General features: G+C 56.6%; 1 protein-coding gene across 3 annotated transcripts; it reads right to left on the reverse strand.

The window, feature by feature from the left end:
* Positions 1-411: 411 nt before the first annotated feature.
* CLPTM1L (CLPTM1 like) lies at positions 412-25,219 on the reverse strand. Of its 3 annotated transcripts, none has more exons than XM_054488592.2 (17): positions 24,792-25,219; positions 24,463-24,563; positions 21,816-22,005; positions 17,880-18,025; positions 16,927-17,005; positions 14,231-14,348; positions 13,485-13,579; positions 11,427-11,511; positions 9,929-10,032; positions 8,431-8,496; positions 7,442-7,492; positions 6,464-6,546; positions 5,729-5,763; positions 4,573-4,628; positions 4,444-4,488; positions 3,374-3,489; positions 412-1,000 (listed from the first exon to the last, which is right to left on the reverse strand). In XM_054488592.2, exons 1-17 carry the CDS (start codon positions 24,951-24,953, stop codon positions 916-918), a joined length of 1,617 nt encoding a protein of 538 aa, XP_054344567.1. In that variant the 5' UTR covers positions 24,954-25,219; the 3' UTR covers positions 412-915. The 3 variants fall into 3 exon arrangements, with proteins under 3 accessions (XP_054344567.1, XP_054344568.1, XP_054344569.1); XM_054488593.2 differs by having other exon boundaries at positions 17,880-18,022; positions 24,792-25,210; XM_054488594.2 differs by having other exon boundaries at positions 24,463-24,708; positions 24,792-25,209.
* Between the last annotated feature and the right edge of the window lie 383 nt (positions 25,220-25,602).

Raw genomic sequence — 25,602 nt, forward strand, 5'->3', positions numbered from 1 at the left:
GCAGCCACTCAGGAGGCTGAGGCAAGAGGATCAATTGCGTGAACATGGGAGGTGGAGGCTGCTGTGAGCTGAGAACAACAAACCCCACAAAAACTAACTTCAACAAACATTAAATTTCACTACACACTGAGTCCAGCAGTTCTCCACCCATCTTTCTATTCCACTTCTCCCTCTCTGCCTCAACCTAGGGCAAGATAGGCTTGACCTGACGGGTCATGGCTCTGTACAGTAATTTAGTCTTAAGAAACTGAGATGCTGCGTATTTAAGAACACTCATGACTCAAAGGCTTGGGAAGGGCTCTTTAAATTTGCTCTTTTAATGCATAAATAAATCCATATCATGTATTACTTTCTGGAAAAGGGTTAAACTCAAATATCTGAAATGCTTTCATTATACCAGGTCAAGAAAAATGCCACAACCAGAAAAATTTATTTTAAAATAGAAACATACATTAAGCTTTAAAACAACCCACTCTCAAACAAAAGAGGAAAGAGGCTTTGATCCCAGAGTCCATGCGGAATGAATTCCATATGTGTTTGAAATTCACATAAGGAGCACTTAGAAAACCACCTGAAATGGAAATCCGACAGCCCCCCTGCCAGCACGAGGGCTCCCGCCCCTGCCAGCGTGAGGACATGGCCGAACCCCGGACACTCGTGTGCCGGGAGCCACCATAGCTCAAGGTGACCGGCAGCACCCAGCTCTGTGACCAAGACAGATGTTCACACGTGGGGGCATCGTAAGCGCTACCAGCTCCAAATCTGACGTGACAGGAACTTGGGAGATGTCTGAGAAATGTCCGAAGGGATTTTGGCAACACAGAAAATGCAATGTCTAGGAATTCCACCAAATGCTTCCAAAAATACTCATTGACAATTCAAGTTGCACTTGGCCGGCGGCAGCCTGGGCGGCCTTCAGTCCGTGTGGGGCGCCCGCGTGGCCTTCTCCTCGTAGGACTCCCCGAACTCGTTCACTCTGCGTTTATCCACAGGATAAAGCCTGCAACGACACAAATGAGCGCATCAGCAAACCCCACTGCAGGGGCTATTTTTCTAAGAGGAATTGGCATCCTCAATTTACTTTTCAGTGAGCTGCCACAGTGAGCAAATTAACTAAAAAGTTGAATCCTCAGAAGTTTTACTGCCAAGGGCTGAGGAGGGATTTCTGAGTTGTGTTTTGTTCTGCATGGCCAGGCCAGTGCGCTGCTCTCAAGGAAAGGGAAGCTTGACCGAAGGGACGACCCAGAGGCTGCACCGGCTGCCACGGCCGAAGGGAGGACCCGGAGGCCGCACTGGCTGCCTTCTGGGAACTGTGGAATCATGGAGACTCGAGTGATCAGAACAGGAACCGCCGTGTTCAGGGACCGCGTCTCATCAGCTATGAACACTTGGCAGGACACCGCCACCGCCTTTGAGCCTGAGCGCCCCAGAGGCCTTGCCAACATCACCCCTACGTATGGATGAGGAAGCTGTGGCGTGAGGGGCAGCTCTACACGGCTGTGAACAGAAGTACAGGGTTTCGGCTTAAAAACGGACCTGCTGCCCACCAAGGGCCCTGTGATCCCGGCCAAACACCGTTTGCAGGTCTGGAGCCAGAAACACACAGAGCCTGAGTATAGCACAGTTTCAGGCACGCCCCGGGCACCTGCGAGGACTTGGGAGCCACCTGAAGGGCTCACAGTTGAGACAGAACCCCGATGAGTGACAACCACACCACGCGCAGCAGCGTCCGGGGCTCCATGGCTTGGACAACCTCAAGCTCTGCAGGGGGCAGGAGGCCAACTGGGGGATCTGAGAATGGTGAACTAGGGACAGGAACCAAGCCCCGTTGTGAGTGTGAGTGTTGCTTATGGTGAAATGGCCCTTCCCGCTGACACACAACCTGGAGCTCCAGTGCAGGGGTTGCATGAGACAGCAACAGGGTGGGTGGGCAGCCGGCGGCCAGGCCTGTAGAGCTAGACAAGGGCGGCCATGAGCCACTGTGTGGATGTGCCAACTGCACCCGAACAAAGAGTTAAAACAGGCAGAACAATGCCAGCCTCACACTGGCTGGCACAGAGGCTCTGAAACACCTGGCGAGGCTGAGTGTGGAGACAGGGCGGGGACGGGAGCACTGCGCTCCCCAAGGGCCGGCACCCCGGACCTAGGCAGGACTCACCAGGACGGCCTGGGGGAAGAGGATCCCTCTCCTGCACTAGTAGGATGGCCCCAGGCCCTGAGGGGAGCCATGGCCTCGGAAGGGTGCAGGGAAGTGTCACAGCCATGGTGTGTGAGCAGTGGCCTCCTGGCCGGGGGGGAGGGAGATGGGAAGAGGGACCTCGAGGGCCAGAGAAAAGACACAGCCAGGAGACTCTGAGACACTTGGCAGCAGGTCTTGGGGGGTGACACACTCCTTCCACCCCTGGACAAGGCCCTGGGGCCGGGACTGGAGGTGAGGGCAGTGCTTGCAGTGGTCCAGATACAACCCTCCCGAGGGGAGCCCCAGATCCCTGGCTCCTACCCTGGCACAGCACAGCTGGAGGGAGCTTTTGCTGACTGAGAGGGCAGATGTCAGCCCTGGAGGGAAGCGGGAGGCCCAGGGTGGGGACTGAGCCTCTGCGTTTAGAAAATTCCGAGGCCCAGGGTGGGGCCTGAGCTTCTGCATTTAGAAAATTCCGAGGCCCGGGGTGGGGCCTGAGCTTCTGTGTTTAGAAATGTTGACAGAGAGGACAGATGTCAGCCCTGGTGGGGAAGCAGGAGGCCCAGGGTGGGGCCTGAGCCTCCGCGTTTAGAAAATTCCACAAAGCCTTTTCCTTAGCCGTCAGCCTTCAACCTGAAGGCCAAGCTGAGAGGCCAACACAAGGTAGTCTTCAGAGGCCCTGGTGGCTGGTTTAAGGGGTGTGGCCAATGTTGAGGTGAGCGAGCTCTCCAGTGACATTCTGCTCTGCAGGGACACACAGCCCAAGAGTGGCCCAGGGCCTGTTCCCGACGCTGGAGACCTGGGCCCGGGACTGCCAGCCGGACACTTCAAGGCTAGCGCCAAGTATGGATTAGCCGTGCTACGGTCTCTGTTCTGCTCAATAGCAATGACTGTGAATAGGTAAATAGCTTAAGGAGAGAAATTTGCTTTCAGTAGCTAATCAATAATTCACACAGAAACGAGTATTTCTAAAGCACAATGAGGAGACAGAGCTAGAACAGTTTCTTGCCAGGACATATCATGGGCAACTGGAACCCAAGTTTAGGCAAGACAGGAAAAACCACCACCTGCAAATTATCTTTTCCCTCAAATGGATAAACAGGCGCAGGGTGCTGTGAAAGCCATCATTCTGTTTAGCAGCAGCGCCACGCCGCTGAGACGGACCAAGAGCCGAGCATGCACAGCCGCACTCACCACCGCTGGTACAGGTAGACCAGAAACACCACGTCGTCCCGGAAGCAGGCCAGCCGGTGAGACGTGGGCATGGTGATGATGAAGGCAAAAACGTCATCAATGAAGGTGTTGAAAGCCTGCAGGGCCAGACAGGAGGAGGGTGAACTCCAGTTGCTGGGGCTGGAATCCTACTGTTTTTGGTAACCTAACCAAGCAAACGGCTTTTGGCAGATACTTGGAACTAACTAACTGGAACTCCTCACAGCAACAACAAAAAGAGCAGAAAGCCGGCAAGTGGAGACACGGCGCTCTGTTCCCTCATGGGCTCCCCACAGCCGCTGGCACCCGACACACTGCGGGTCTCGCCCAGGCTCCCACATCAGGGAACCCAAAGAGAATGGCCCGAGACCAGAGCCAAGGGCAGAGCCACCCGAGACCACAGCCAACAGGAGAGCCAAGGCGAGAGCCAAGGCTGGAGCCGCCCGAGACCACAGCCAAGGGGAGAGCCAAGGGCAGAGCCAAGGCTGGAGCCGCCCAAGACAGAGCTAAGGGGAGAGCCGCCTGAGCATTGCCCTTTCCTCTGGGAGCTTGTAATTGATTTCAGAAAAGTGCAAATCATGTCCCATTAACTCAACTCCGCCTGCAATGCTGAGGCACTTCTAATCCCACATGGAGCCAAGGGGGCCTCCACAGCTCTGCCGGCGGGGAATGGCCACGGCCCATGGGGGCTTCCATTCCTGCCTGGGAGGCCTGAATCCGTTGTCCCCAGGCACTGGTTACTGGGCCACAGGGGGTCTGTGTCTTGACACATGTGCTAAGAAGAAACATAAACACTAAAAAAAAAAGAAAGAAAAGAAAAAGAAAACCAAATCTGTGACAAGTGAGAGAAGCACCCCAGTCTTTCAGGATCTGAAGTTACTCTACAGCTCTTCGCTTTTTTTTAAAGGAGCCTCCTTAATATTTTTCAATGAAAGGGATAGCTGCAGATGCACTCTGGGCAGAGATGGCCCCGGTAATGCTGTTGGCTGGAAGATGCCCTTGCTTAAGCTCTGCTCAGTGAGAAGTGACTCCTCACCAGCTGTCACACTCACCTTGTAGGTGAAAGCCTTCCAGGGCAAATGTGCCACTGACTTCAACTGAAACAGGAAAGACAGGCACAGGTCAGCTGTGGGCAGCACAGGAGACGGGGGCCGGGCTGCGGGCAGCACACACCGCCTTACCTTGTAGTTCACAAAGAGCTGGGGCAACATGAAGAGGAAACCGAAGGCATAGACCCCTGCAGAAAGACAGACAGCACTCACGAGGTGCGGAGGGCCGGGCTGCCACGTCTACTCACAGACAGCACTCACGAGGTGCGGAGGGCCGGGCTGCCACGTCTACTCACAGACAGCACTTACGAGGTGTGCCATGTCTATGCATAGTGGGCAGAAAACAAGGTCTGCTGTCCAGACAACTTCAGAGTCTGTCATGGTGTGAAGCAGCTTTCTGGCTGGTAAGTTTATCAAGAGTCTACGACAACTTTGGAGAGCAAAGCTCTTCTATTTATTAATCAGTGTAACTGCTGCCCACGGGGTCAAGTCAGTGAGAGCACTGGAGCACCCTGGGGCTATGAGGACACGGCCTCTTGACCCACAAGGTCCTGCCCCAGGGGTCAGGTGTGGGACTCCTACCAGGGAGGACGGCAGTGCAGGACCCACCTGCTGTACACCAGACAGGCCCTCGTCCTTAATGCTCACGGGACCACTTCCCAAAGAGACCACAAAGCTGCGATCGGGGCTGGTCTGGTGGGGCTGGGGGATGGACACAGCAGCCCATGCAGCTGAAGGTGCCACCTGGGGTAGGCGGGGGTGGGCGGGCCTCCCAGGACATGTGGCCCCAAGCACAGGGTCCTGCAGGGTCCCCACACTGCATCGGCAGGAGGGGGCGCGCCGTGCACCAGAGCCTGGTGCTTCCATTTGCTCTAAGGAACCAGACGTGGATGGTGTTGTTTTAATGCTTAGGTTTCCTTGTTTCCATGAAGAAAACAGACAACAGTCATGCACCACACAATGCCGTTTTCATCAGCGATGGACACATGTACCAGGCGGCTGCACCACACAGCCTGGCGTGGAGGGGCAGCCACATCTGGTGTAAGCTCTCCGTCGCTTGTACAAGGACCTGTTTCTCAGAATCAGTCACTGTCATGAAGCCACGCAGGGCTTTATCTGCTCACAGCCTGGGGGGAGCCCTGGGCACCGCACATGCGCCTGAACAGGGTGGGGAGGGATTAGCCTCAAATCACAGGGGGGCCTGCCACAATGGGTTACAATGCAAGAACAATTAAATTGGTGTCTGCTGTAAACACTATTACTGAAGCAGGGAAGCACATGGACTCACCGTTGACGAAACTGTTGATTAACCAGGAGTACCAGCTGAAACGGAAAAAAAAAGAGAAGACTCATTTCTCGCATAGCTTAATATCTGTATTAAATTGATGAAAAATAATTCATTAAAAATCCTCTGAAAACACCCAGGTGCTCTCACGGCAGCTCGGCAGCCAAGAGCAGCAGTGCTGAGCCTGGTTCTCAAGCTGGAGACAGCGCTGAGCACCCGCGCCAGGCCAGCAGAGGCCGGGGGCTCCAGGACTCCTCTCGGCTCAGGGCCAGCACCCCACCTGGGCAGCAGAGGCCGGGGGCTCCAGGACCCCTCTCGGCTCACGGCCAGCACCCTACCTGGGCAGCAGAGGTGGGGGGCTCCGGAACCCCTCTCAGCTCAGGGCCAGCACCCTGTCCAGGCAGCAGAGGCTGGAGGCTCCGGGACCCCTCTCGGCTCAGGGCCAGCACCCCACCTGGGCAGCAGAGGCCAGGGGCTCCAGGACCCCTCTCAGCTCAGGCCCAAGCCTCGCATGAAGCCTGGTGGCCAGAGTCAGTCCTCTCAGCTACACCTTACCAGGGGGGACACTGAGGCCCAGAGCCCACCGTGTGCGGCTGCAGGGGCAGGACCCCTCCCAGGCGCTTGCCCAAGTGCCCCGGCCCCGGGTCTGCCCTCCAGTTGCACCCTGCTCTGGCTCAGTCATCCAAATGGCTTTCTCAGGGGAAAGACACAGCAGGTGAAGCGTGTGCGGCCTCCTACCTCTTGTATTTGATGTTCAGGAGTGAATAGACAGCGCCCCCGACACAGAGCGGGTACAGCAGGTACGACAAGTACTTCATGGCCTGCAGGGAACAAAGATGGCTTCCAGTTAGAGGCCCAAACGCCAAGCCTCTGCAAACACACTGCACGGAGCTCACCCCGACAGGGACAGACAGAACGAGCTACAGCACTCGGGGTGGCAGGGCTGCCCTGCAGGGGGCGGCGTGAGGGGCACAGGCAGGACATCGCGCACTCGCCACAGCCCCGGGAGGCACTGCACACGCCAGAGCCCGGGTGTAACTACAGGCGCTAGTTAACAATAATAGATCAATTCTGGTTGGTCAAAACCAACCAACCCACAACAGATCAATAAACATAATGGAAAGAAACCTGAAAAAAATGCCTACTAAGTGATGTAGTTACATCACCAGCTGTATCTATTCTGATTTCAGCTTTATAACTCCATGAAAGTCAGATATAAGCTGGTGAAGATTAAACCAAACTAAAATCATTCCTGTGCAGAAATGTTCTATTAACTTGAACTGAGAATTCCAGCTCCCCCGACAGCAATGGGGAAAGGTGGCGCCCTGTGCTGCTGGGGCCCTTCCTCCAGGCCACCGTGCGGCTGCGGCCGTCATGGCCCTGGTGACGGCAAGTGCGTTCCCAGCAACCACAGCAGACACCATGGCCTGCGTCAGCTGCCTGGCGAATGTGACTTACAAACGATGAAAATACCCCTACTATACGGTGACACAGGCAGGCTGTGCCTGTAAGGACTGGGAAATGAGTCTCTGCGAGCCCCCGCCCTTCCCAGTAAGAAATTTGGGTTTTATGTGTTCGCTCTTGGGATCCCTGCTCAAGGCGGGCTGACCCGTACTCCAAGGAGACTTCCGCACCGAGCAATGACCGTGACAGCCCCGTCTTCAAGAGTGTTGGATTTGCCTGGGATGCACGTGCCCTGAATCACACGTGACTTACCTGAGTATCGTACTCCTCGGTTTTCCTCTCAGATTCGCTGTAAGTGCCAAACTGTTGTGAAATTCAACACAGTCATATTAATAGACTCAGGGAGGATCTGGGCACAGCTGAGCTGTGACTAAGGGGCGTCACACATGGCTGCAGAGCTGACCCAGGCCTCGCTACAGAGGGTGCTCAGGTCCCTACCGGGCGAGGAGAGGACCCAGAGGACAGGGATCTGCATGGATCCTTCCCGCCTCACCCTGGCCCTGGGTCCCGCAAGCCTGACGGGGACAACGCAGCCTCACTGCTGTTCCTCGCTCAGGCGGCTCAGTTTTCAGTGCCACTCCTTCAGTGAGAACACTGCAGAGTGCACAGGCACAGCCAACACTGCTCCGAAGCAGCCGGCCAGGAGCCACGGGGCAAGGTGGAACACAGTGGGTGCGCTGCATCTGCTGGGCTTTCTGCCACCCCCTGCCCACAGCATGGAAAATCTCAGCCTGTGACTGCTGAGGGCCCCGCCTCAAACAAGGTCCGTCCGTGGGCACTGAGATTCAACTCCAGCTCTGCCCCAGCCCTCATCTGCCTAGGGGCCTTATGAGCACCCAGGCACTGGGGCAGCCACCAGCTCAGAGCAGGGGCTCACTCACTTGAGGATTGCCAGGACTGTACGGACCCCAGTCAGCACCAGCCTTGGGAGCGCCTCTGGGCAAGGTGCCAAAACGAAGCACCCGTGCTGGCCAGCCAGCATCCTTTCTCCCAGAGGCCGGCTCAGGCCCAGAAGTGCTGCCATCTGCACTGAAGAGGGTCAGAACTAGGTATATGACTGGGGAATCCTCAGGCAAAGAGAGTGGCTGCGATCAGAAACCAGCGCTGCCTCCACCACGGAGGCTCCCCTGACAGAAGCCTGCAGTGACTCATCTGCAGATAGCCACCTTACTCCATGCGCAGGGGGCAAAACCACACTCTTCAGAGAGGCTTGGGGTTCAGCCACTACAACTAAATCCTACCTCAAATTCGGGCATCAGGCCTCTCCAAAGAATAGTCATCTTCAATGCCTTCTTAACTTTCCACAGCTGAGGGGAGAAATCGGGAAATAGTTCCTTTAATATTCCAAGGCCAGGAGCCCCCGAATGAATGACCCAAACAGTAACGGGTAGGACCCGCTGCCCACGGCCCTGCCCAGCCCACTGTCCTCTTCCTGTCCCTCCCACAGCTCAGGCCAGAGCAGTGGGGGCCGGACCTGGGCCTCTAACCCACACCCGGCAGGTATACCTGGTCAGGTGGGCTGCACGGCCACCGCCCAGCAGACAACAAAACCAGCATGCGAGTGCGGTTCTTTACACCACCCTGCCTGCACCCAAATTAGCCCCCATCTCCTTCTGCCTGGCACTCGGGCAGCCCTGGAGCCTGTTTTGGGACCGCTCTGAGAGCCGCCACCTCCTGGCTGCATCCTTGGAAGGCATCACCCACGGAGCTCAGGACTGGTGCCCGAGCCGGGCATGGCACTGTGACTCGTACCTATGGAGGGCCCCTGCCTGTGGTGCTCCAGCGTCATTTAATCCAGCTCCTCCTCAACTGGCACATTTAATCCAGCTCCTCCTCAACAGGCACATTTAATCCAGCTCCTCCTCTACAGGCACATTTCATCCAGCTCCTCCTCTACAGGCACATTTCATCCAGCTCCTCCTCTACAGGCACATTTAATCCAGCTCCTCTACAGGCACATTTAATCCAGCTCCTCCTCTACAGGCATGACGGCCGCACAGGCCCCCACCCACAGGTGGGCCACCAACTGCGGGACCCTCAGACTCCGGCTCCCACCGGGGTGGCACAGAGCTCAGGGAGGAGCTAGGCGGATGTCTGGGCCCTCTCACCCTGAAGGCCATCGCCCCCCTCAAGTTTTGCTCCCAAGCTGGCCCTGCCCCACGAGGCTCCCTTTTGGCTGGGTTTTCTGAGCTCCAGAACAACTAGGGCTGGACCACAGGGCACCGAGTGATTTCCATCACTGCCTACCTGGCCGCTGTGCTCAGATCTCCAGCCGCAGCACGAGCCTCTCAAGGCCCCACGGTTTACACCAATGCTTTGCGCATGGTGGGATTTCTCAAGCAAGTGAAAACACTCTGCTTGGTGGACAGGGCCTCAGGACTCTCTGCCTGGTGGACGGGGCCTGAGGACTCTCTGCCTGGTGGACGGGGCCTGGGGACTCTCTGCCTGGTGGACGGGGCCTGAGGACTCTCTGCCTGGTGGACGGGGCCTCAGGACTCTCTGCTTGGTGGACGGGGCCTCATGAGCTGATACCACCCGAACACCCATTTCCCTGCTCTCCACTTGTTCAAAGCCTTTACACCCGCTACCTGACATCCCACAGCTTCCAGAACACTGAGGCCATCGGGAACAAGCACGCAGGCTTCCAACGAAGGTCTCATGTCCCGGGGCTGAAAGCCTTTCCTGAGTGTGTGGAGGCCCATGGACCTCAGACAGTTCAGGTCACTGCCCGGGACTCACCTCAATGGCAGCTCCAACGCCCGCCGGGACCAGCACCAGCAGGCTCGTCTGCTCATCCAGCAGGAACAGGAAGATGACCACGGTGCTGAAGCAGCGCCAGAGCACTGGGGATAGGATGGTCGGGCTGGGAGGGGGTGCAGGGCAGACCCCACCTGTGCCCCCCAAGTCACACACATACCCCCAGTCCCCCATCCCAACCCACCACGCCCAAGAAGCTCCAGATACTCCCCAGTCCACGTCACCCCGTTTAAAAAGAACAATGAAGCATCTAGCAGCTAGGAAAGTGTTTTGAAGGCTCCTGAACTGAACAGTTGGCCCCACACCAGCTCCACAAATACATGTCTGAGCCACACTTGCAAATGAGCATGGAACGTGGGCAGAGGTCGGATGACGGGGCCAGCACAGCTTTGCTTCCGGGCGGGTCTTATGCCAGTTCTGTGATAAGCGCGTGGCTTTTCAAGTCTGGATTTGTTTCCTCCCCAGCTGTACCTTAAGAACCACTCTGGCTTATCCAACACATCTTCCTCCTCCCACAAGCCCCCAGGGCAGGCAGGGGAGCCAGATCCACGGAGCCACAGGACAAAGAGTGGCCATGGGCACCCCAACCCGGGACGCTGGGAAAGGCATTAGGGTTCGGAGACAACAACACAGAACATGGCAGGGCCCCCAGGCTTCCAGGGCCACCTGCTTGGCTGTCTTTTCCATGTGAGAAAAACAACTTGTTTGGGTCTGATACTGAAGCCCAATGCTCCTCACTCCTAACCAACAGGACCCCCCACTCCTCCTCCTCACACCCGTCAACCCCTTGCCCCTGTCCAGACTGCAGCTCCCCATCCCACTGTGACAACCTCCACCCCTGCAAGGTCAGGAGGACCCCTCACTCACTTGGGCCCCTTAACCACGGCAGGCACCCTTGGCCAGGAACACCGGTCCCAGATCTTGGCAGGCCTCCTGCCTGGGCTGCCTGGCCTCAGGGGTCCCTGACTGCCCTCCCTAACAGCTGCACACTGCCTGCCACTGCCAGGCACAGCACCACGGGCCTATCAACTGCCATCACCTGGCAGGCCCCACACGCGCAGGCCTGCGCTGGTCGGGGAAGGAACACCGGTGGGAGGACGGGGCGAGGGAACCAAGACAGGGGATGTGAGGCCCCAGCCCTGCTCAGCGCCCATGAGCAGCCGGGAAGGCTCGAGAGGTCCATGCATCTCACTCTCCACAGCCCAGGCCCAGACCCCCTGCACGCCAGAGTCCGCAGCCAGGCCCGAAGCCGCACAGCCTCTGGAGGCCCTGAGCCGCGCAGCCTCCGACGGTCCCACCACAATTGCCGCAACGGCTCCCTGGGCTTTACGGTGCCTGGTCTCAGAGGCTTCTCAAGAGCCAAGCACACACCCGGGGCTGTGTCTGCAGCCAGCAGTGAGGCAAGCAGCCCTCTACCGCACGCTCCAGTGAGCGCCCCCTGGGCAGAGCATCTAAGCAGGGCCACGCTCGGGGCACCTACCTGCCTTGGTGGACATGCCAATCATGCTCTTCTTCTTCTTCCAGAAACTGATGTCATTTTTAAAGGCCAGGAAATCAAAGAGAAGCTAGAGAGAACACACACAACAGCAACTCACATCTCCTGCTGTTTCTATCTCCTGTGAGACAGAGATAGAGGCTTCATGTGTGACCGTGAGACTGCAGGTGTGCTCAGCCTCAGGACGCATCAGGATAGATGTCTACACTCGGGACCCATGCCTCTACGCGCCCGGCCTGCCACGTCAGAACCTAGAGTGCCCAGGCGGGCTTCACGGGGCACTTCTGAAATAATATGTATCTTTGACTTGAATTGCTGGAAAGGCCCACAGGCAATTGGAGGCTCTGAATTCCCCTGGATTGTGGGCCTGGATGGGTGCCCCTGCTCTCGGGTTGTGCCCACTCAGGGCAGCCTCATCTCTCAACTGTGCTAAAAACGCAAGGGCTGGGCATGGTGGCCCATGCCTGTGGTCCCAGCTACTGCAAGGCCAAGGCTGGAGGACCGCCTAAGCCCAGGGGTTTGAGACCAGCCTGGGCAACATAGTGAGACTTGTCTCCAAAAAAAAAACTTAAAAAAACCTAACCATGCATGAGCTCATCCTTAGAGACACTGACCTTTTAATAAAAATCGTTTAATTCTCCAGTACGGCTTTGGAAAGTTTTAGCTTGACTGGCAGCCAAACTCCCAGGCACTCAGAACCAGTGCCGGCCGCACTCCTGGGTGCTGCCTAACCACAGGCCAGCCCAACAGCTACAAGGATGGCTCTCCCTAGCAGCTCGGCTCCACGAACGACAGTAACAGCAGAGCAGCCTTGCTTTACCCATGGTTTACCGTCTGTGGTTTCAGTTACCACGGAGCAGTGCGATGAGATAGATATTCTGAGAGTGAGACCACACCCACGTAACTTTATCACACTGTCCTGTCCTGTTTCTGTTACCAGTTACTGTGGGTAATCTCTTACTAAGTGCTTAATTTATAAACTGAACTTTAACATAACCATTATATAATACATATATTTACAGGAGAAACCAGTCTTTCTAGGTTTTGGCTTCAGACATCCAATGAAGGTCTTTGAACATATACCCTGACGATAAGGGGAGACTACTGTATACACACCGGATGAGGATAAGGGGGACTACTGTATACACACCGGATGAGGATAAGGGGGGACTACTGTATACACACCAGATGAGGATAAGGGACTACTGTATACACACTGGATGAGGATAAGGGAGGACTACTGTATACACACTGGATGAGGATAAGGGGGGACTGCTGTATACACACCGGATAAGAAGGGACTACTGTATACACACCGGATGAGGATAACGGGGGACTACTGTGCACAAACCAGATGAGGATAAGGGGGAGACTACTGTATACACACCGGATGAGAATAAGGGGGGACTACTGTATACACACCGGATGAGGATAAGGGGGGACTACTGTATACACACCGGATGAGGATAAGGGAGGACTGCTGTATACACACCGGATAAGGTGGGACTACTATATACACACCGGATGAGAATAAGGAGGGACTACTGTACACACATCGGGTAAGGGGGAACTACTGTATACACACAGGACTGACTTTTTACATTTAAAATCAGTGTGTTAGAATTTATACAAGAGAAGTACTTTCTGCCAGAGGCTGCCCAGCTCCGCCCCAGCTCTGCATGGGGTCGGGGCCTGGGCAGGGGAGAGTGAGATGTCTGCACCTACTCCTGTCACTGGTGTGGACATTGCTCAGAGTACCCTGGATCCTTTTCAAAATCGTCCCCAAAGCCAGCACAGCGCAAGTCCCCAAGGCTGTGGACGGAGCTCTATGGTCCCTCCCTTTTCAGAACTGGGAGAAACTGCCCACTTGGACAATGGTCGCCAAGTGTCAGGCGTGCTGGCTGCTGAGTGATGGGAGCAGACGCTTGAGGGCCACAGGGCTGGACGGCGCCCACAAACTCCAGGTCCAGGGCCCCTGCAGGAGGCCCGGGACCCAGGGAGTCCCCCCAGTGCCTGCGGCAAGCCCCCCGGTGGACGACTCACATGGAACGCTGCGACAAAGAAGGTCAGTGCCAGGAAGTACAAGTTGGTGTCTACAAAAATTCCTTTCACCTCATCAGCATCTTTCTCTGAAAACCCTGTCAAAGAAAAAAAACATACAATATAAAACAAGCAATGTCAATCTTACCTAACATTACAAATACAGTTTTCAATATAAAAATTTAGGCCGGGCGCAGTGGCTCATGCCTGTAAACCCAGCACTTTGGGAGTCTCAGGCAGGCAGATCACTTGAAGTCAGGAGTTCGAGACCAGCCTGGTGAACACGGTGAAACTCCATCTCTACTAAAAATACAAAAATTAGCCAGGCATGGTGGCGCGCGCCTGTAATCCTAGCTACTGGGGGGACTGAGGCACAAGAATGGCTTGAATCTGGGGGGCGGAGGCTGCAATAAGCAGAGATTGAGCCACTGCACTCCAGCCTGGGCAACAGAGCGAGACTCTGTCTCAAAAAAAAAAATAAATAAATCTCGTCAACAGTTAAGGTTCATTTGACCAAAATCATAGCATTTCACATATTATGTTCTTAATAAAGCCAATTTCCAGACAATCAACCAGGTCATCTCCAAGGAGAGAAGTGAGGCAGGCGCTGCTGAGCCTCCGATTCAATGTCTGTGCGAGGATCTGCAGCAGGAGGTGTGGAGGCCCCAGCCTGTGTCAGGATTCGCGCTTGGACGCCCGAGGGGCTCCAGGGCGGCCTCACCCAGATGCCAGCCATGTGCGGCACATACCAAACTGCTGCAGGGAGTACACGGCGTCCTGCATGTGGATCCAGAAGCGCAGCCGCCCCAGCGAGACCTTGTCGTAGGACACGGTGAGGGGCAGCTCGGTGGTGGAGCGGTTTATGACCTGATGAAGAAAGCCACACTGAGGGCCCTGCCCTCATACCCTTGCGCCCAGCCTCCTGGCAGCCCTCGCCAACCGTGCCATCCCCCTTCCCAGCCCTGTGTGGCCCCAGGTCAGCCATGACTGGGCCCAGCAAGCGTCCCCCAGTCCCTCCTTCTGTCCCACCCCCGCCAGGACCCTGTGAGCTCAGCAGCACCAGCAGTGTCTAGTCTGTTTTGCCGCACGTGCCCCTTCAATTTCAAGCCGCACAAGTCCTGGTGCCCCAGAGGTGGTGCTTGCCACCCATCTGCTAGGAATCCATGGCACAGCATACAGCGCTGAGCTTAGCCTGCAGAGCCCCGGCCCGTCCTAAGAGTTGGAGACCACGGGACAAGCACAGCCCTGCAGCACATGGGCGAAGTGCCCTCAGGGCCTAAGGCACAGAGCAGGGGGTGGCCATGGGGACAACAGAAAGCTTCTGGAACGCAAAGCTAGCACAGGCAGTAGGGTGGATGTGTAGGCCTCAGAAGCATGAGCTTAGTCCTGCAGCCCGCCAGGGCCTCATGCACACAGGCTGCGGGCCAGGTCCCAGGGTGCTGAGGTAGGAGGGTGAGGAACGGGTTCACAAGCGTGAGCCCACACCCTAGAGCACGTGGACAGTGACCACACTCGGTAAGCGCCACCCTCCACGTGCTGGAACATCCAACGAGGGCTGTGCTCTAATCCACCTGCCCTGTCATGGCAGGCACTGCTGGTGTCAGGGTGTGGTGGAATCAGAGCCACAACCAGCAGGTGCCAGGTTGTTCTGAGAGCAGCTGTCAGGGCGCCCCCCGCAGCCAAGTGGCATCAGTGCACGTGGACAGTGGCCTCCAGGCACCCCTCGAGCTGCCCAGCGTGTCCGAAGGGTGTCACTGCCTCCTCCATCTGGCAGTGCCGGGCCCAGCCACAGAAGGTGCCGACTTCCTGCACCTGCTGCATCCCAGCTGCCTGCTTCCTCTCTCAAGACAGCACCTCTCAAATCTGGCCCCAAGTGAGACACAGCAACAGCGACACATGAGAGAGGCTGTGATTCGGGGGAAAAGCTGCCGTCAGCACACGTGTCCCCATAACTACTGCAGCGCGGGCCACCACTGGCACAGCTGCACCGCAAAGCCTGCCCTGGGCCTCTAACGAGACAGATCTGCAGACAGACACACAGGGCAGCCTTCTGCAGCTACCTGCCCCCGTCCACCGTCTCCTGAATACCTGCAAGGAGTCAGCGGCATGAAGCTTCACAAGAGGTGACCACGAGCTGGTGCCACAGCTCACACAGCTCTGCATGGGGCATTTTAGCAGAACTTGCTGTCCTGAGGTTTGTCAGCAGCACACCAGCAAACTCCAGCAAACAGAGAAAGAGGTTGGAATTGCAGGGGCCGACAGACAAACTATTCAGGGAGAGGCTGGAGCGCCAGACCTGCTCGCCAGCCACTGCCTGCGCAGCCCCCAGCCTGCAGGTTGTATAGGAGCAATCAGTGACCCCAGAAGGGAAGGAGGCAGAATGTTAGGGACCACGAGGGGTCTGAGGGAACAGCCGTACAGACGGACTGTTCTGAGAGCCGCAGTCAGCAGGAGGCAGCAGGGCCTGGGCAGAGATCAAAGCAGCCAGGTGCCCGCTCCTCCGTTTCCCAGCTGCACCCACCACCAGCAAGCTCTCTGCTCTCCCCAGGACTCAGTTTCCTCATCAACAAAAAAGGGGAAAGGGCCCGCCTCAGAGCTGCCGAAAGCCTTAAGTGGAAGTGGCCGGCTCCTAGTGGGTGGTCCGGAGTGACAGCGACAGCTCGCAGGGAGGCAGGGCAGGACAGGGCGGCGATCCTGCAGGGCCCCAGCTGAGCGTTCACCTCTGAACCCCAAATAACCTCATCCGTGAAACAACGCCACAGCTCCCAGCACCACGATTATAGAAAGGTTCACAAAGTGCTTAGCACAGTGCCTCATGTGCAGTAAGAGACATTAAATATTAACCGCTTCTATGAGTCTCAATACTGGCCAAAGGTTGGCTACATTTCATCTCCTCTCAAAGCAACTCTGGCAGAGCAGGCGCCAGAGCCCAGAGAGCAGCCACTTCTTTTCGCACAGGCCTTCCGCCTTGCCAGGGGCCACCCCGGGGGCTCCAGCTCCAAGGAAGGGCTGTCACCCACTCCTCTGGCTGCTGTGCAGGACCAGCCCTGGCGGGGAAAGCAGGAGTTTGCTCAGGACACTGTGCATTAATCTACATGGTACACCAGGAGGTCACACGCAGACGCTATTTCACACAGTACTCATGCACCTGCCCTCTAAGCGCTGCCCTCTACACGCTGCATAAATAATCTTTCAGGGGCCTTTCACCAGTGACGATCCAGAGGCTCAGCAGGACCCCGCGGCCAGCCAACAGCAAACCCAGCGCACCACCAGGGCCCCCCGTCACAGCCCTCGCACACTCGAAGGCAGTGCTTCCCAGCACGGGTAAAAGCTCCGTGTCAAATGTCAGCAATGGCCCTGTCCATTAGGGTGCTGGGGCTGCGGGGCCAGTCTTGGGGTCAGTGTCTTGCCAGCTGCACAACCGGTGGGCAGAGGCGTCACTCACCATCAGGTCCTTCACGCGGTTGCTGAGCTGGTCGATGAACAGGATGGGCAGGTAATGCACGGTCTTCCCCAGCTGAATCCTGGGATTAAAGCACAACTTTCCAAAACCAGCACCAAGGCTTTTACCTTTCAATGAATCAACACATCCAGACACTGGGTATACCCCAGAGAAGTGCCCGCAGCACCACCCTCAACTGCTTCTTAGTCACAATGACCCCAGGGCACGGCCTCCCCAAATGGAAGCAGAGAGCCTGACAAATATGCACGCTTGTGAGACCCACTCCCCACGAAGTGATGGCCACAGGTGGGAAAATGCCTCCATGGCCACTAGGAGCGGGGGAACTACAGGGACACGGCCGTACAGCGGAGCCCAGGGCCCTCTGCGCACTGACACGGCGCAATCCCAGGACGCACTGACACAGAGCAATCCCACGATGTGGCTGCTACACTTGGAAGGGCGAGTCACCTGCAGCCACCTGGGAGGCGGAGCTGTGGCGCAGGAGTTGGGAGGGATCCCCAACACATGGGAGACATGAGATGAGCTCAGGTGGCCAAACACATGAATTCCAATTATTGTATTTAACTGATGGCAAGTGATACTAAATAATCTAAACATTAACTTTTAAGTAAATCGAAATGAGCCAAGTTAAAAAATCACAAGGGGAGAAAAGCAACCCGTTCCTGTCAGCGCCTTCCATTTTCTCTCCATGGAAGCCTTCGCCAGCCAGGAGCAAAGGGCAGGATGCTCCAGCTTGAATTCCTTTCTTCCCCCTTCCAGCCCTGTGGTAGCAGCACAACCTCAACAAGGAAGTGGGAAAGAGCTGGGAGGCCCGGGCAGCAAGTGCCTCGCCACAGAGGGGACTCCAGGGTGCAGGAGTGGCCCACTGGCGAGTTCTGGCCAGCCAGGGTCCCAGCACCCTCCCTCTGGCGCTCCAGCTCTGGGGCCCCACTTACATCTTCATGTACCGATGCACATCGGCAGGCAGGGAGGACCCATCGAAGACAAAGTTGTCCGCCATCACATTGAGTGCCAGCCGCGGTCGCCAGTGGGACACTGGCTCATCCAGGGCGCTCGTCGGCTTCTTCTCTGCCTCGATCTGCTGTTAAGTGAGGAAAACAGAGGCCAATGCTGGGACAGAAAACCATGCCCGGGACAGCAGGGTCAGCACCCTAACCTGTGAACAGAATGGCCACGCAGACAGGCAAACTGTGCCCGGGACAGCAGGGTCGGCACCCTAACCTGTGAACAGATGGCCACGCAGATGGAAAAACCGCGCCCGGACAGCAGGGTCGGCACCCTAACCTGTGAACAGATGGCCACGCAGATGGAAAAACCGCGCCCGGACAGCAGGGTCGGCACCCTAACCTGTGAACAGATGGCCACGCAGATGGAAAAACCGCGCCCGGACAGCAGGGTCGGCACCCTAACCTGTGAACAGATGGCCACGCAGATGGAAAAACCGCGCCCGGACAGCAGGGTCGGCACCCTAACCTGTGAACAGATGGCCACGCAGATGGAAAAACCGCGCCCGGACAGCAGGGTCGGCACCCTAACCTGTGAACACATGGCCACGCAGATGGAAAAACCGCGCCCGGACAGCAGGGTCGGCACCCTAACCTGTGAACAGATGGCCACGCAGATGGAAAAACCGCGCCCGGACAGCAGGGTCGGCACCCTAACCTGTGAACAGATGGCCACGCAGATGGAAAAACCGCGCCCGGACAGCAGGGTCGGCACCCTAACCTGTGAACAGATGGCCACGCAGATGGAAAAACCGCGCCCGGACAGCAGGGTCGGCACCCTAACCTGTGAACAGATGGCCACGCAGATGGAAAAACCGCGCCCGGACAGCAGGGTCGGCACCCTAACCTGTGAACAGATGGCCACGCAGATGGAAAAACCGCGCCCGGACAGCAGGGTCGGCACCCTAACCTGTGAACAGATGGCCACGCAGATGGAAAAACCGCGCCCGGACAGCAGGGTCGGCACCCTAACCTGTGAACAGATGGCCACGCAGATGGAAAAACCGCGCCCGGACAGCAGGGTCGGCACCCTAACCTGTGAACACATGGCCACGCAGATGGAAAAACCGCGCCCGGACAGCAGGGTCGGCACCCTAACCTGTGAACAGATGGCCACGCAGATGGAAAAACCGCGCCCGGACAGCAGGGTCGGCACCCTAACCTGTGAACAGATGGCCACGCAGATGGAAAAACCGCGCCCGGACAGCAGGGTCGGCACCCTAACCTGTGAACAGATGGCCACGCAGATGGAAAAACCGCGCCCGGACAGCAGGGTCGGCACCCTAACCTGTGAACAGATGGCCACGCAGATGGAAAAACCGCGCCCGGACAGCAGGGTCGGCACCCTAACCTGTGAACAGATGGCCACGCAGATGGAAAAACCGCGCCCGGACAGCAGGGTCGGCACCCTAACCTGTGAACAGATGGCCACGCAGATGGAAAAACCGCGCCCGGACAGCAGGGTCGGCACCCTAACCTGTGAACAGATGGCCACGCAGATGGAAAAACCGCGCCCGGACAGCAGGGTCGGCACCCTAACCTGTGAACAGATGGCCACGCAGATGGAAAAACCGCGCCCGGACAGCAGGGTCGGCACCCTAACCTGTGAACACATGGCCACGCAGATGGAAAAACCGCGCCCGGACAGCAGGGTCGGCACCCTAACCTGTGAACACATGGCCACGCAGATGGAAAAACCGCGCCCGGACAGCAGGGTCGGCACCCTAACCTGTGAACACATGGCCACGCAGATGGAAAAACCGCGCCCGGACAGCAGGGTCGGCACCCTAACCTGTGAACAGATGGCCACGCAGATGGAAAAACCGCGCCCGGACAGCAGGGTCGGCACCCTAACCTGTGAACACATGGCCACGCAGATGGAAAAACCGCGCCCGGACAGCAGGGTCGGCACCCTAACCTGTGAACAGATGGCCACGCAGATGGAAAAACCGCGCCCGGACAGCAGGGTCGGCACCCTAACCTGTGAACAGATGGCCACGCAGATGGAAAAACCGCGCCCGGACAGCAGGGTCGGCACCCTAACCTGTGAACAGATGGCCACGCAGATGGAAAAACCGCGCCCGGACAGCAGGGTCGGCACCCTAACCTGTGAACAGATGGCCACGCAGATGGAAAAACCGTGCCCGGACAGCAGGGTCGGCACCCTAACCTGTGAACACATGGCCACGCACGGGCACAACTGGGGAGAGCCCAGCAGAGAGGGCACAGCAGCCCCACAGCTGCCAATTCCCCCAGACTCTCGCAAAACACCCCCCCATCCTTATCTTCACAGAAGCCAGGGGGTGCTGCTTTGCAACATGTGGTCACGGACTTTACCAATTCCTTTTTTGGGGTCCTCAAACTAAGTGGGCCCACTTCTCAGAAGTTGAGAGGGTGAGAGCCCCCTGACCTTGGCAGAAGACTGTACAAGTCCAGAGCTCACACAGCCCTGTGGCTGTAAGGAGAGTGAGAGGGAGTCAGCTTCTAAAACCAAGCATGTGGAGCTGCCTAAAGGAGGAGATACACTGAGGATTATGCATGGCTCTTAAATGAAGTTAAACTTAAAAGGGACACTGACTGACATGGAAATCTTAGCTCGTTTCAGATCTGATACATTCTAGGAAACACTATCGCCTTATCCCTTTCCTACCTAAAGACACAGTTTAGCAATAACTTACATTACAAATGGTCTTCCACACCTCCTCACATTTGCTACCTGCAAGGGAGGCTACCTGCGCTACATGCGACATACCCATCACCCCACCAACTTTTCAGGACACTGGTGAGGAGGGATGCGGGCCCCAGATAAGGGGGACATGGAGAGGGGCAGGTGAGGGATGTTCCTAAGGAGACAGATGCAAACTGGGGAGAGGCAGGAGCAGGTGTTGGCAGGGCTTTCAAAACCACATCAACTCCGAGACACCTCTCTTTCTCTCTCTCCAGAACAATTTCACAGCCTCTTCCTGGAAAGCTGCCATCTTGTTTTGTAAATTTTTCTGAGGCAGAGTCTCCCGCTGTCGCCCAGGCTGGAATGCAGTGGCATCATCTCACCTCACCGGGTTCAAACGATTCTCCTGCCTCAGCCTCCCGAGTAGCTGGGATTACAGGCACGTGCCACCACGTCCAGCTAAGTTTTGTATTTTTAGTAGAGACAGGGTTTCACCATGTTGGCCGGGTTAGTCTCGAACTCCTGACTTCAGGTGATCCACCTGCCTCAGCCCACCAAAGTGCTGGGATTACAGGCATGAGCCACTGCACCCGCCTTGTTTTGTAAATTATCTCACCTTCCAGTCAACACAAAGGTGGGTGTCAGAATTCCCTTGCTTTATCCTTGGCCTGTGTTCATGATCACTTAATTGACTTCCAGTTTTTATTTGCGCATACACCTTTCTACAGATGTACAAACTACAACTTGTACCTCTACCTTTTCCATAATCTCCAGTTACATTCTTAGAATAAACATCTAGGAATAGTCCAGTCCTACACAGAATGCAGAATGAGCCCAGCTCTCATCCCAGAGCTCCTGGTGAGAAGCTGCAGGCCAGCTCTGCAGGACCAGCACTCCACCCCACCAGGTGCAGTAGGTGCCCCCAGAGACTGAGAGGGCCCACTCCCTGAGGGACTCTGCATAAAGAATGCCAGCGATCACTTCAACTGCCCCTAATTCTAGATAAAACTTGTCTGCAAACTCATGGATATGATTCAGCTGAAAGTCAGAAATGCACGCCAGTAACATTCCAATGGCTTTTGGCTTTACTCCCAACAAAGTCACTGGAGCCCTAGACATCGCCCGCCTGTGTGGAGAAAGACATGTCCGTTCTGACGGGGAGGCACAGCCTGTTGTCAGTAACCCATGAAGACCCTCACCTGTGTATCAGACTCCCCAGTGAGCAGGTTGATTTCTTCCGGCTTGGGGACCATGTAGGTGGTCAGAGGACTGACCAGGTGCACCTGCTTCCCATCATGCCACGGCAGGACCCCAGCATGATGGAGGAAGATGTAGGCATACAGCGTCCCATTGTTTCTCGTTTTCTTTGGTACAGAAACATTAACTGTCCTGAAACAGAACAATGATTTCCACTACATACATATTATATTCTGTGTCTTTAGAGACTATTCAAATACCTTTACAAAGCTGTTTCAATAAACTAATTTTAGCTCAGAAGTACTAAAAATGAAACCCACTTGCCCGGGGCTTTACGAGTCCTGGGTGTGTGTGTGTGTGTGTGTCCTGAGAACTCGGCACAGGTGTGGGCGCCTACAACTGAAAGCAAAACGGCTTGCACTTTCTGCCTCCATCTCAGGAGGCTGAGAGGTCAATGACCCACCTGAGGCCACAGGGCTGAAGCAGCCAGATGGAAAGCAGCTTCTGGGCCTGGCCAGGATACCAGCTGACCACACACACTGAATCACCCAACTCCGAAGCGACAGAAGGGAAGGGCAGTAGCCGCGAGGGCTCCAGGTGCCTCGGCCCACACTACTGGAGTCTCAGAAATTTAATGTGGATAGTTTTTTTGGGTGCCGTAGTTTTAAAGATAAAAAAGATAATCAGCCACAAAGGACTGACTTTCAAGCCTGTCTGCCCTGACTGTGCGGCATCCAGCACGAGCTGAGGAAAGGCCCACTGAGCTGCTACAACTGTAGGCCTCGGACCAGGCGCCTGGCTCTTCACCCGCACACCAGGGCCCGATGTCCATACTACAGCCCCATGGAAAAACCTCGCATTCCACCTGTTTATGGTTACATGAGTTCTTCTTCCTCTTTAAAAGTCTCTTGAGACGAGGTCTCGTTGTCACCAGGCTGAAAGTGCAGGGTGCAATCATAGCTCACTGCATCCTCAACCTCCTGAGCTCAAGTGACCTCCCGCCTCAGTCTCCCGAGTAGCTGGGACTACAGGTGGGCGTGCCACCACGCCTGGCTAACTTTGAAAACTGTTGTAGAGATGGGGTTTTGTTACATTGCCTAGGCTGGTCTCGAACTGCTGGGCTCAAGTGATCCTCCCGCCTTAGCCTCCCAAACTGCTGAGATTATAGGCATGAGTCACTGTGCCCAGCCTCTCCTTAAAAATCTTATGGTTGGCCAGGTGTGGCGGCTCACGCCTGTAATCCCAGCACTTTGGGAGGCCGAGGCGGGCGGATCATGAGGTCAGGAGTTTGAGACCAGCCTGGCCAACATGGTGAACCCCGTCTCTACTAAAAATAAAAAAATTAGCCAGGCGTGGTGGTGGGCGCCTGTAGTCTCAGCTACTTTGGAGGCTAAGGCAGGATAATCGCTTGAACCTGGGAGCCGGAGGTTGCAGTAAGCAGAGATTGTGCCACTGCATTCCAGCCTGGCAACAGAGCAAGACTCCATCTCAAAAAAAAAACAAAAAAAAACTTACGGCCAAAGTTGTAATGAAAAACACAAAGGAATCTATGGCTCCTCACTACCCAGGAAAGAGTACCTCTCCACCAGGACATCTTAAGTGTCTCTCTTCAGGCAGGGGGTGCAGGGCTGTGTATCTCTGGTGGAATGTGCACTTCAAGACACTTGAGGGGGAGCTGTGTTAGAGTGCTCATTCTCCCCACTTCCTCCAGGCTGACACTGTGCCAGGTCAAATGGAAAACCTCACTAGCTGTCCTTGGTAACTGGTACAGGGCCCGGCATGGAAGAGGAAGTATTCATGTCTGGGAAATTAAACCCAGTGCAGATGAATCCTGAACATTTTTGAAAGGTGTGGGCAGCTACAACCGACTGGTGACCAAGCCAGCACTTCTGGCCTCTCTTTCATGGAGGCAGAGAGAGGGCAGTAACTGGCTTGAGGTCACAGGCCCAAAGAGGCCAGGCAGAAACCGGCTTGCCAGTGCCTCCAGCTACCCACAGGGGCTGGCCGCCCAGAGGGCGTGGAGTCCAGCATGAGTCTCAAACTTTCATTATTCTCTCCTCAGATACCTCCCAAGCAATGAAGGGAAATTGTCGACTTGTGAGAAGCAAATCATATTTAAAATTATACTTATTCAATTAAAAAAAATTAGGCCATGTCAGATGTAATTTTTAAGGTACTCTACATATTTGGACATTGATCTATTTTAACGTTATACGTCACTTATTTATGATTTTCTACAAAATTACTTCCTCCATCCTCATCCCTTTTCCCTCACAAGTAACTTAAGCGAACTACTTCCACCAGGAAAAGACAAGTTGGCCCCGGTAGTGAAACTGCAGAGCTGTCTGCTCTCCACTGGTTCACCAAGCGTGGCCCCTGCTCCTTCGGAGCCTCCCCGTGCAGGACATCCCACTGCCATCAGACTGTGCTGAGAGCCACTTCCTAAACGACATTCATCACCTGTCACCTTCCAGGCTGAATGTTTACAGGCCACGCATAGGCCTCCAGTTACGATATCCTACCACTTAAAGACATTCGGTAAGACTAGTTCTCTAAGATAAACATGTCATGTACAGAAAGCTAACTTTTAAACAATCTGAACATGAGTAATGTTTTCCCTTTCACTGGCATTTTGTCCTACGCCCATACCTTTCAAATTTGGACTCCACATCAAAGTCTTCCACATTCAAGACCAGGTCGATGTTGTTCTCAGCACCCAGGTGGGACCTCGTCGTGGTGTACACGCTCAGCTGGAAAGGAGGGGGCGTCGAGAGCCAGCTCGGCCAGGCCCTGGCAGGACGCACTCGCATCCCACGGCCAGCTGGAGGGCGGAAGACCTGGCCGCTGGGGAACCAGGAAAGGTTCCATCTCGACTCGCGCGGCCACAGCTCCGAACTGGGAAGGGACAGCGGCGTCTGGGGCCTGAAGGAGAGGCCCCCACCCCAACCCGCCCGGCCCCCGGCCCCGCGGACGCTCACCTGCAGCTTGGGCCGCCGCGCCAGGTAGGGCTGGATGCAGTTGGCGTCGCCGGAGCACGGGCGGGTGTAGACGATGCCGTACATGACCCAGCAGGTGTGCACCACGTAGACCACGAACACGCCCACCACCAGGCTGGTGAAGGAGCTGCGGCCGCTCCACATGGCGGCCCCGCGCACCGCGCCCGGCGCCCACTGCCCGCCCGCCTCTCAGCCGCGGGCCCCGCCCGCCCGGCGCCCAGCCCGCCGCTCCGGGCTCCGCCGCTCACTGGAGAGCCGCCGCGCGCCGCCGCCACCGCCGCGGGGGAACGAATGCGCCGCGCGCCGCAGACCGCCGGCCGCCCCGCATGCTCCGGCCCCGCTCCGACCTGGCGCCGCGGGATTCGCCGGCCCAGCGCGCCGCTTCCGGGCCCCGCCGCCTGCCGGAAGTGGACGCGCCGCGCGGCTCCCTGGGAAGCGGAGTCTCGGCCGCCGTCGCGCACGCGCGTCCGGGATGCGGCGCGTGTGTGACGTTACCCGCCCGCGCCGCCCTCCCGGCGTGCCTCTCAGGCACCCAGGCGCTCCGATGTTGGGGCCGCGGAGGGCGTTCGCGGGGCGCCGGGGAAGGCTAGGGCCGCGGGGTCCCCGGGGCGCCGCCCCGAACCGACGACGCCTGCCAGACCACCAAGTGGGGGCCATGTCGATGTGTGGGGAGCCTGGTGGAAGGTGGTACTGGAATTCCGGCACTGGGCCTGCAACCCTTTTAGTCCACAGTTATCAAAATCTAAAGGGAAGAAAAACGAAGTGCTCAGAACCCTCACAGAAGCCAGGCACC

Source organism: Pongo pygmaeus, chromosome 4 (genome assembly GCF_028885625.2).
Source record: "Pongo pygmaeus isolate AG05252 chromosome 4, NHGRI_mPonPyg2-v2.0_pri, whole genome shotgun sequence".
Taxonomy (NCBI): Eukaryota; Metazoa; Chordata; class Mammalia; order Primates; family Hominidae; genus Pongo; species Pongo pygmaeus.

Coding starts and splice junctions, on each gene's coding strand:
- CLPTM1L (XM_054488592.2), bottom strand. CDS start 24,953: ATGTGGAGCGGCCGCAGCTCCTTCACCAGCCTGGTGGTGGGCGTGTTC. Junction 11,512..13,484: donor TCTTTGTCGCAGCGTTCCAT/GTGAGTCGTCCA, acceptor TGTTCTCTCTAG/CTTCTCTTTGATTTCCTGGC. Junction 3,490..4,443: donor GGAAGGCTTTCACCTACAAG/GTGAGTGTGACA, acceptor CTGGCCCTGCAG/GCTTTCAACACCTTCATTGA.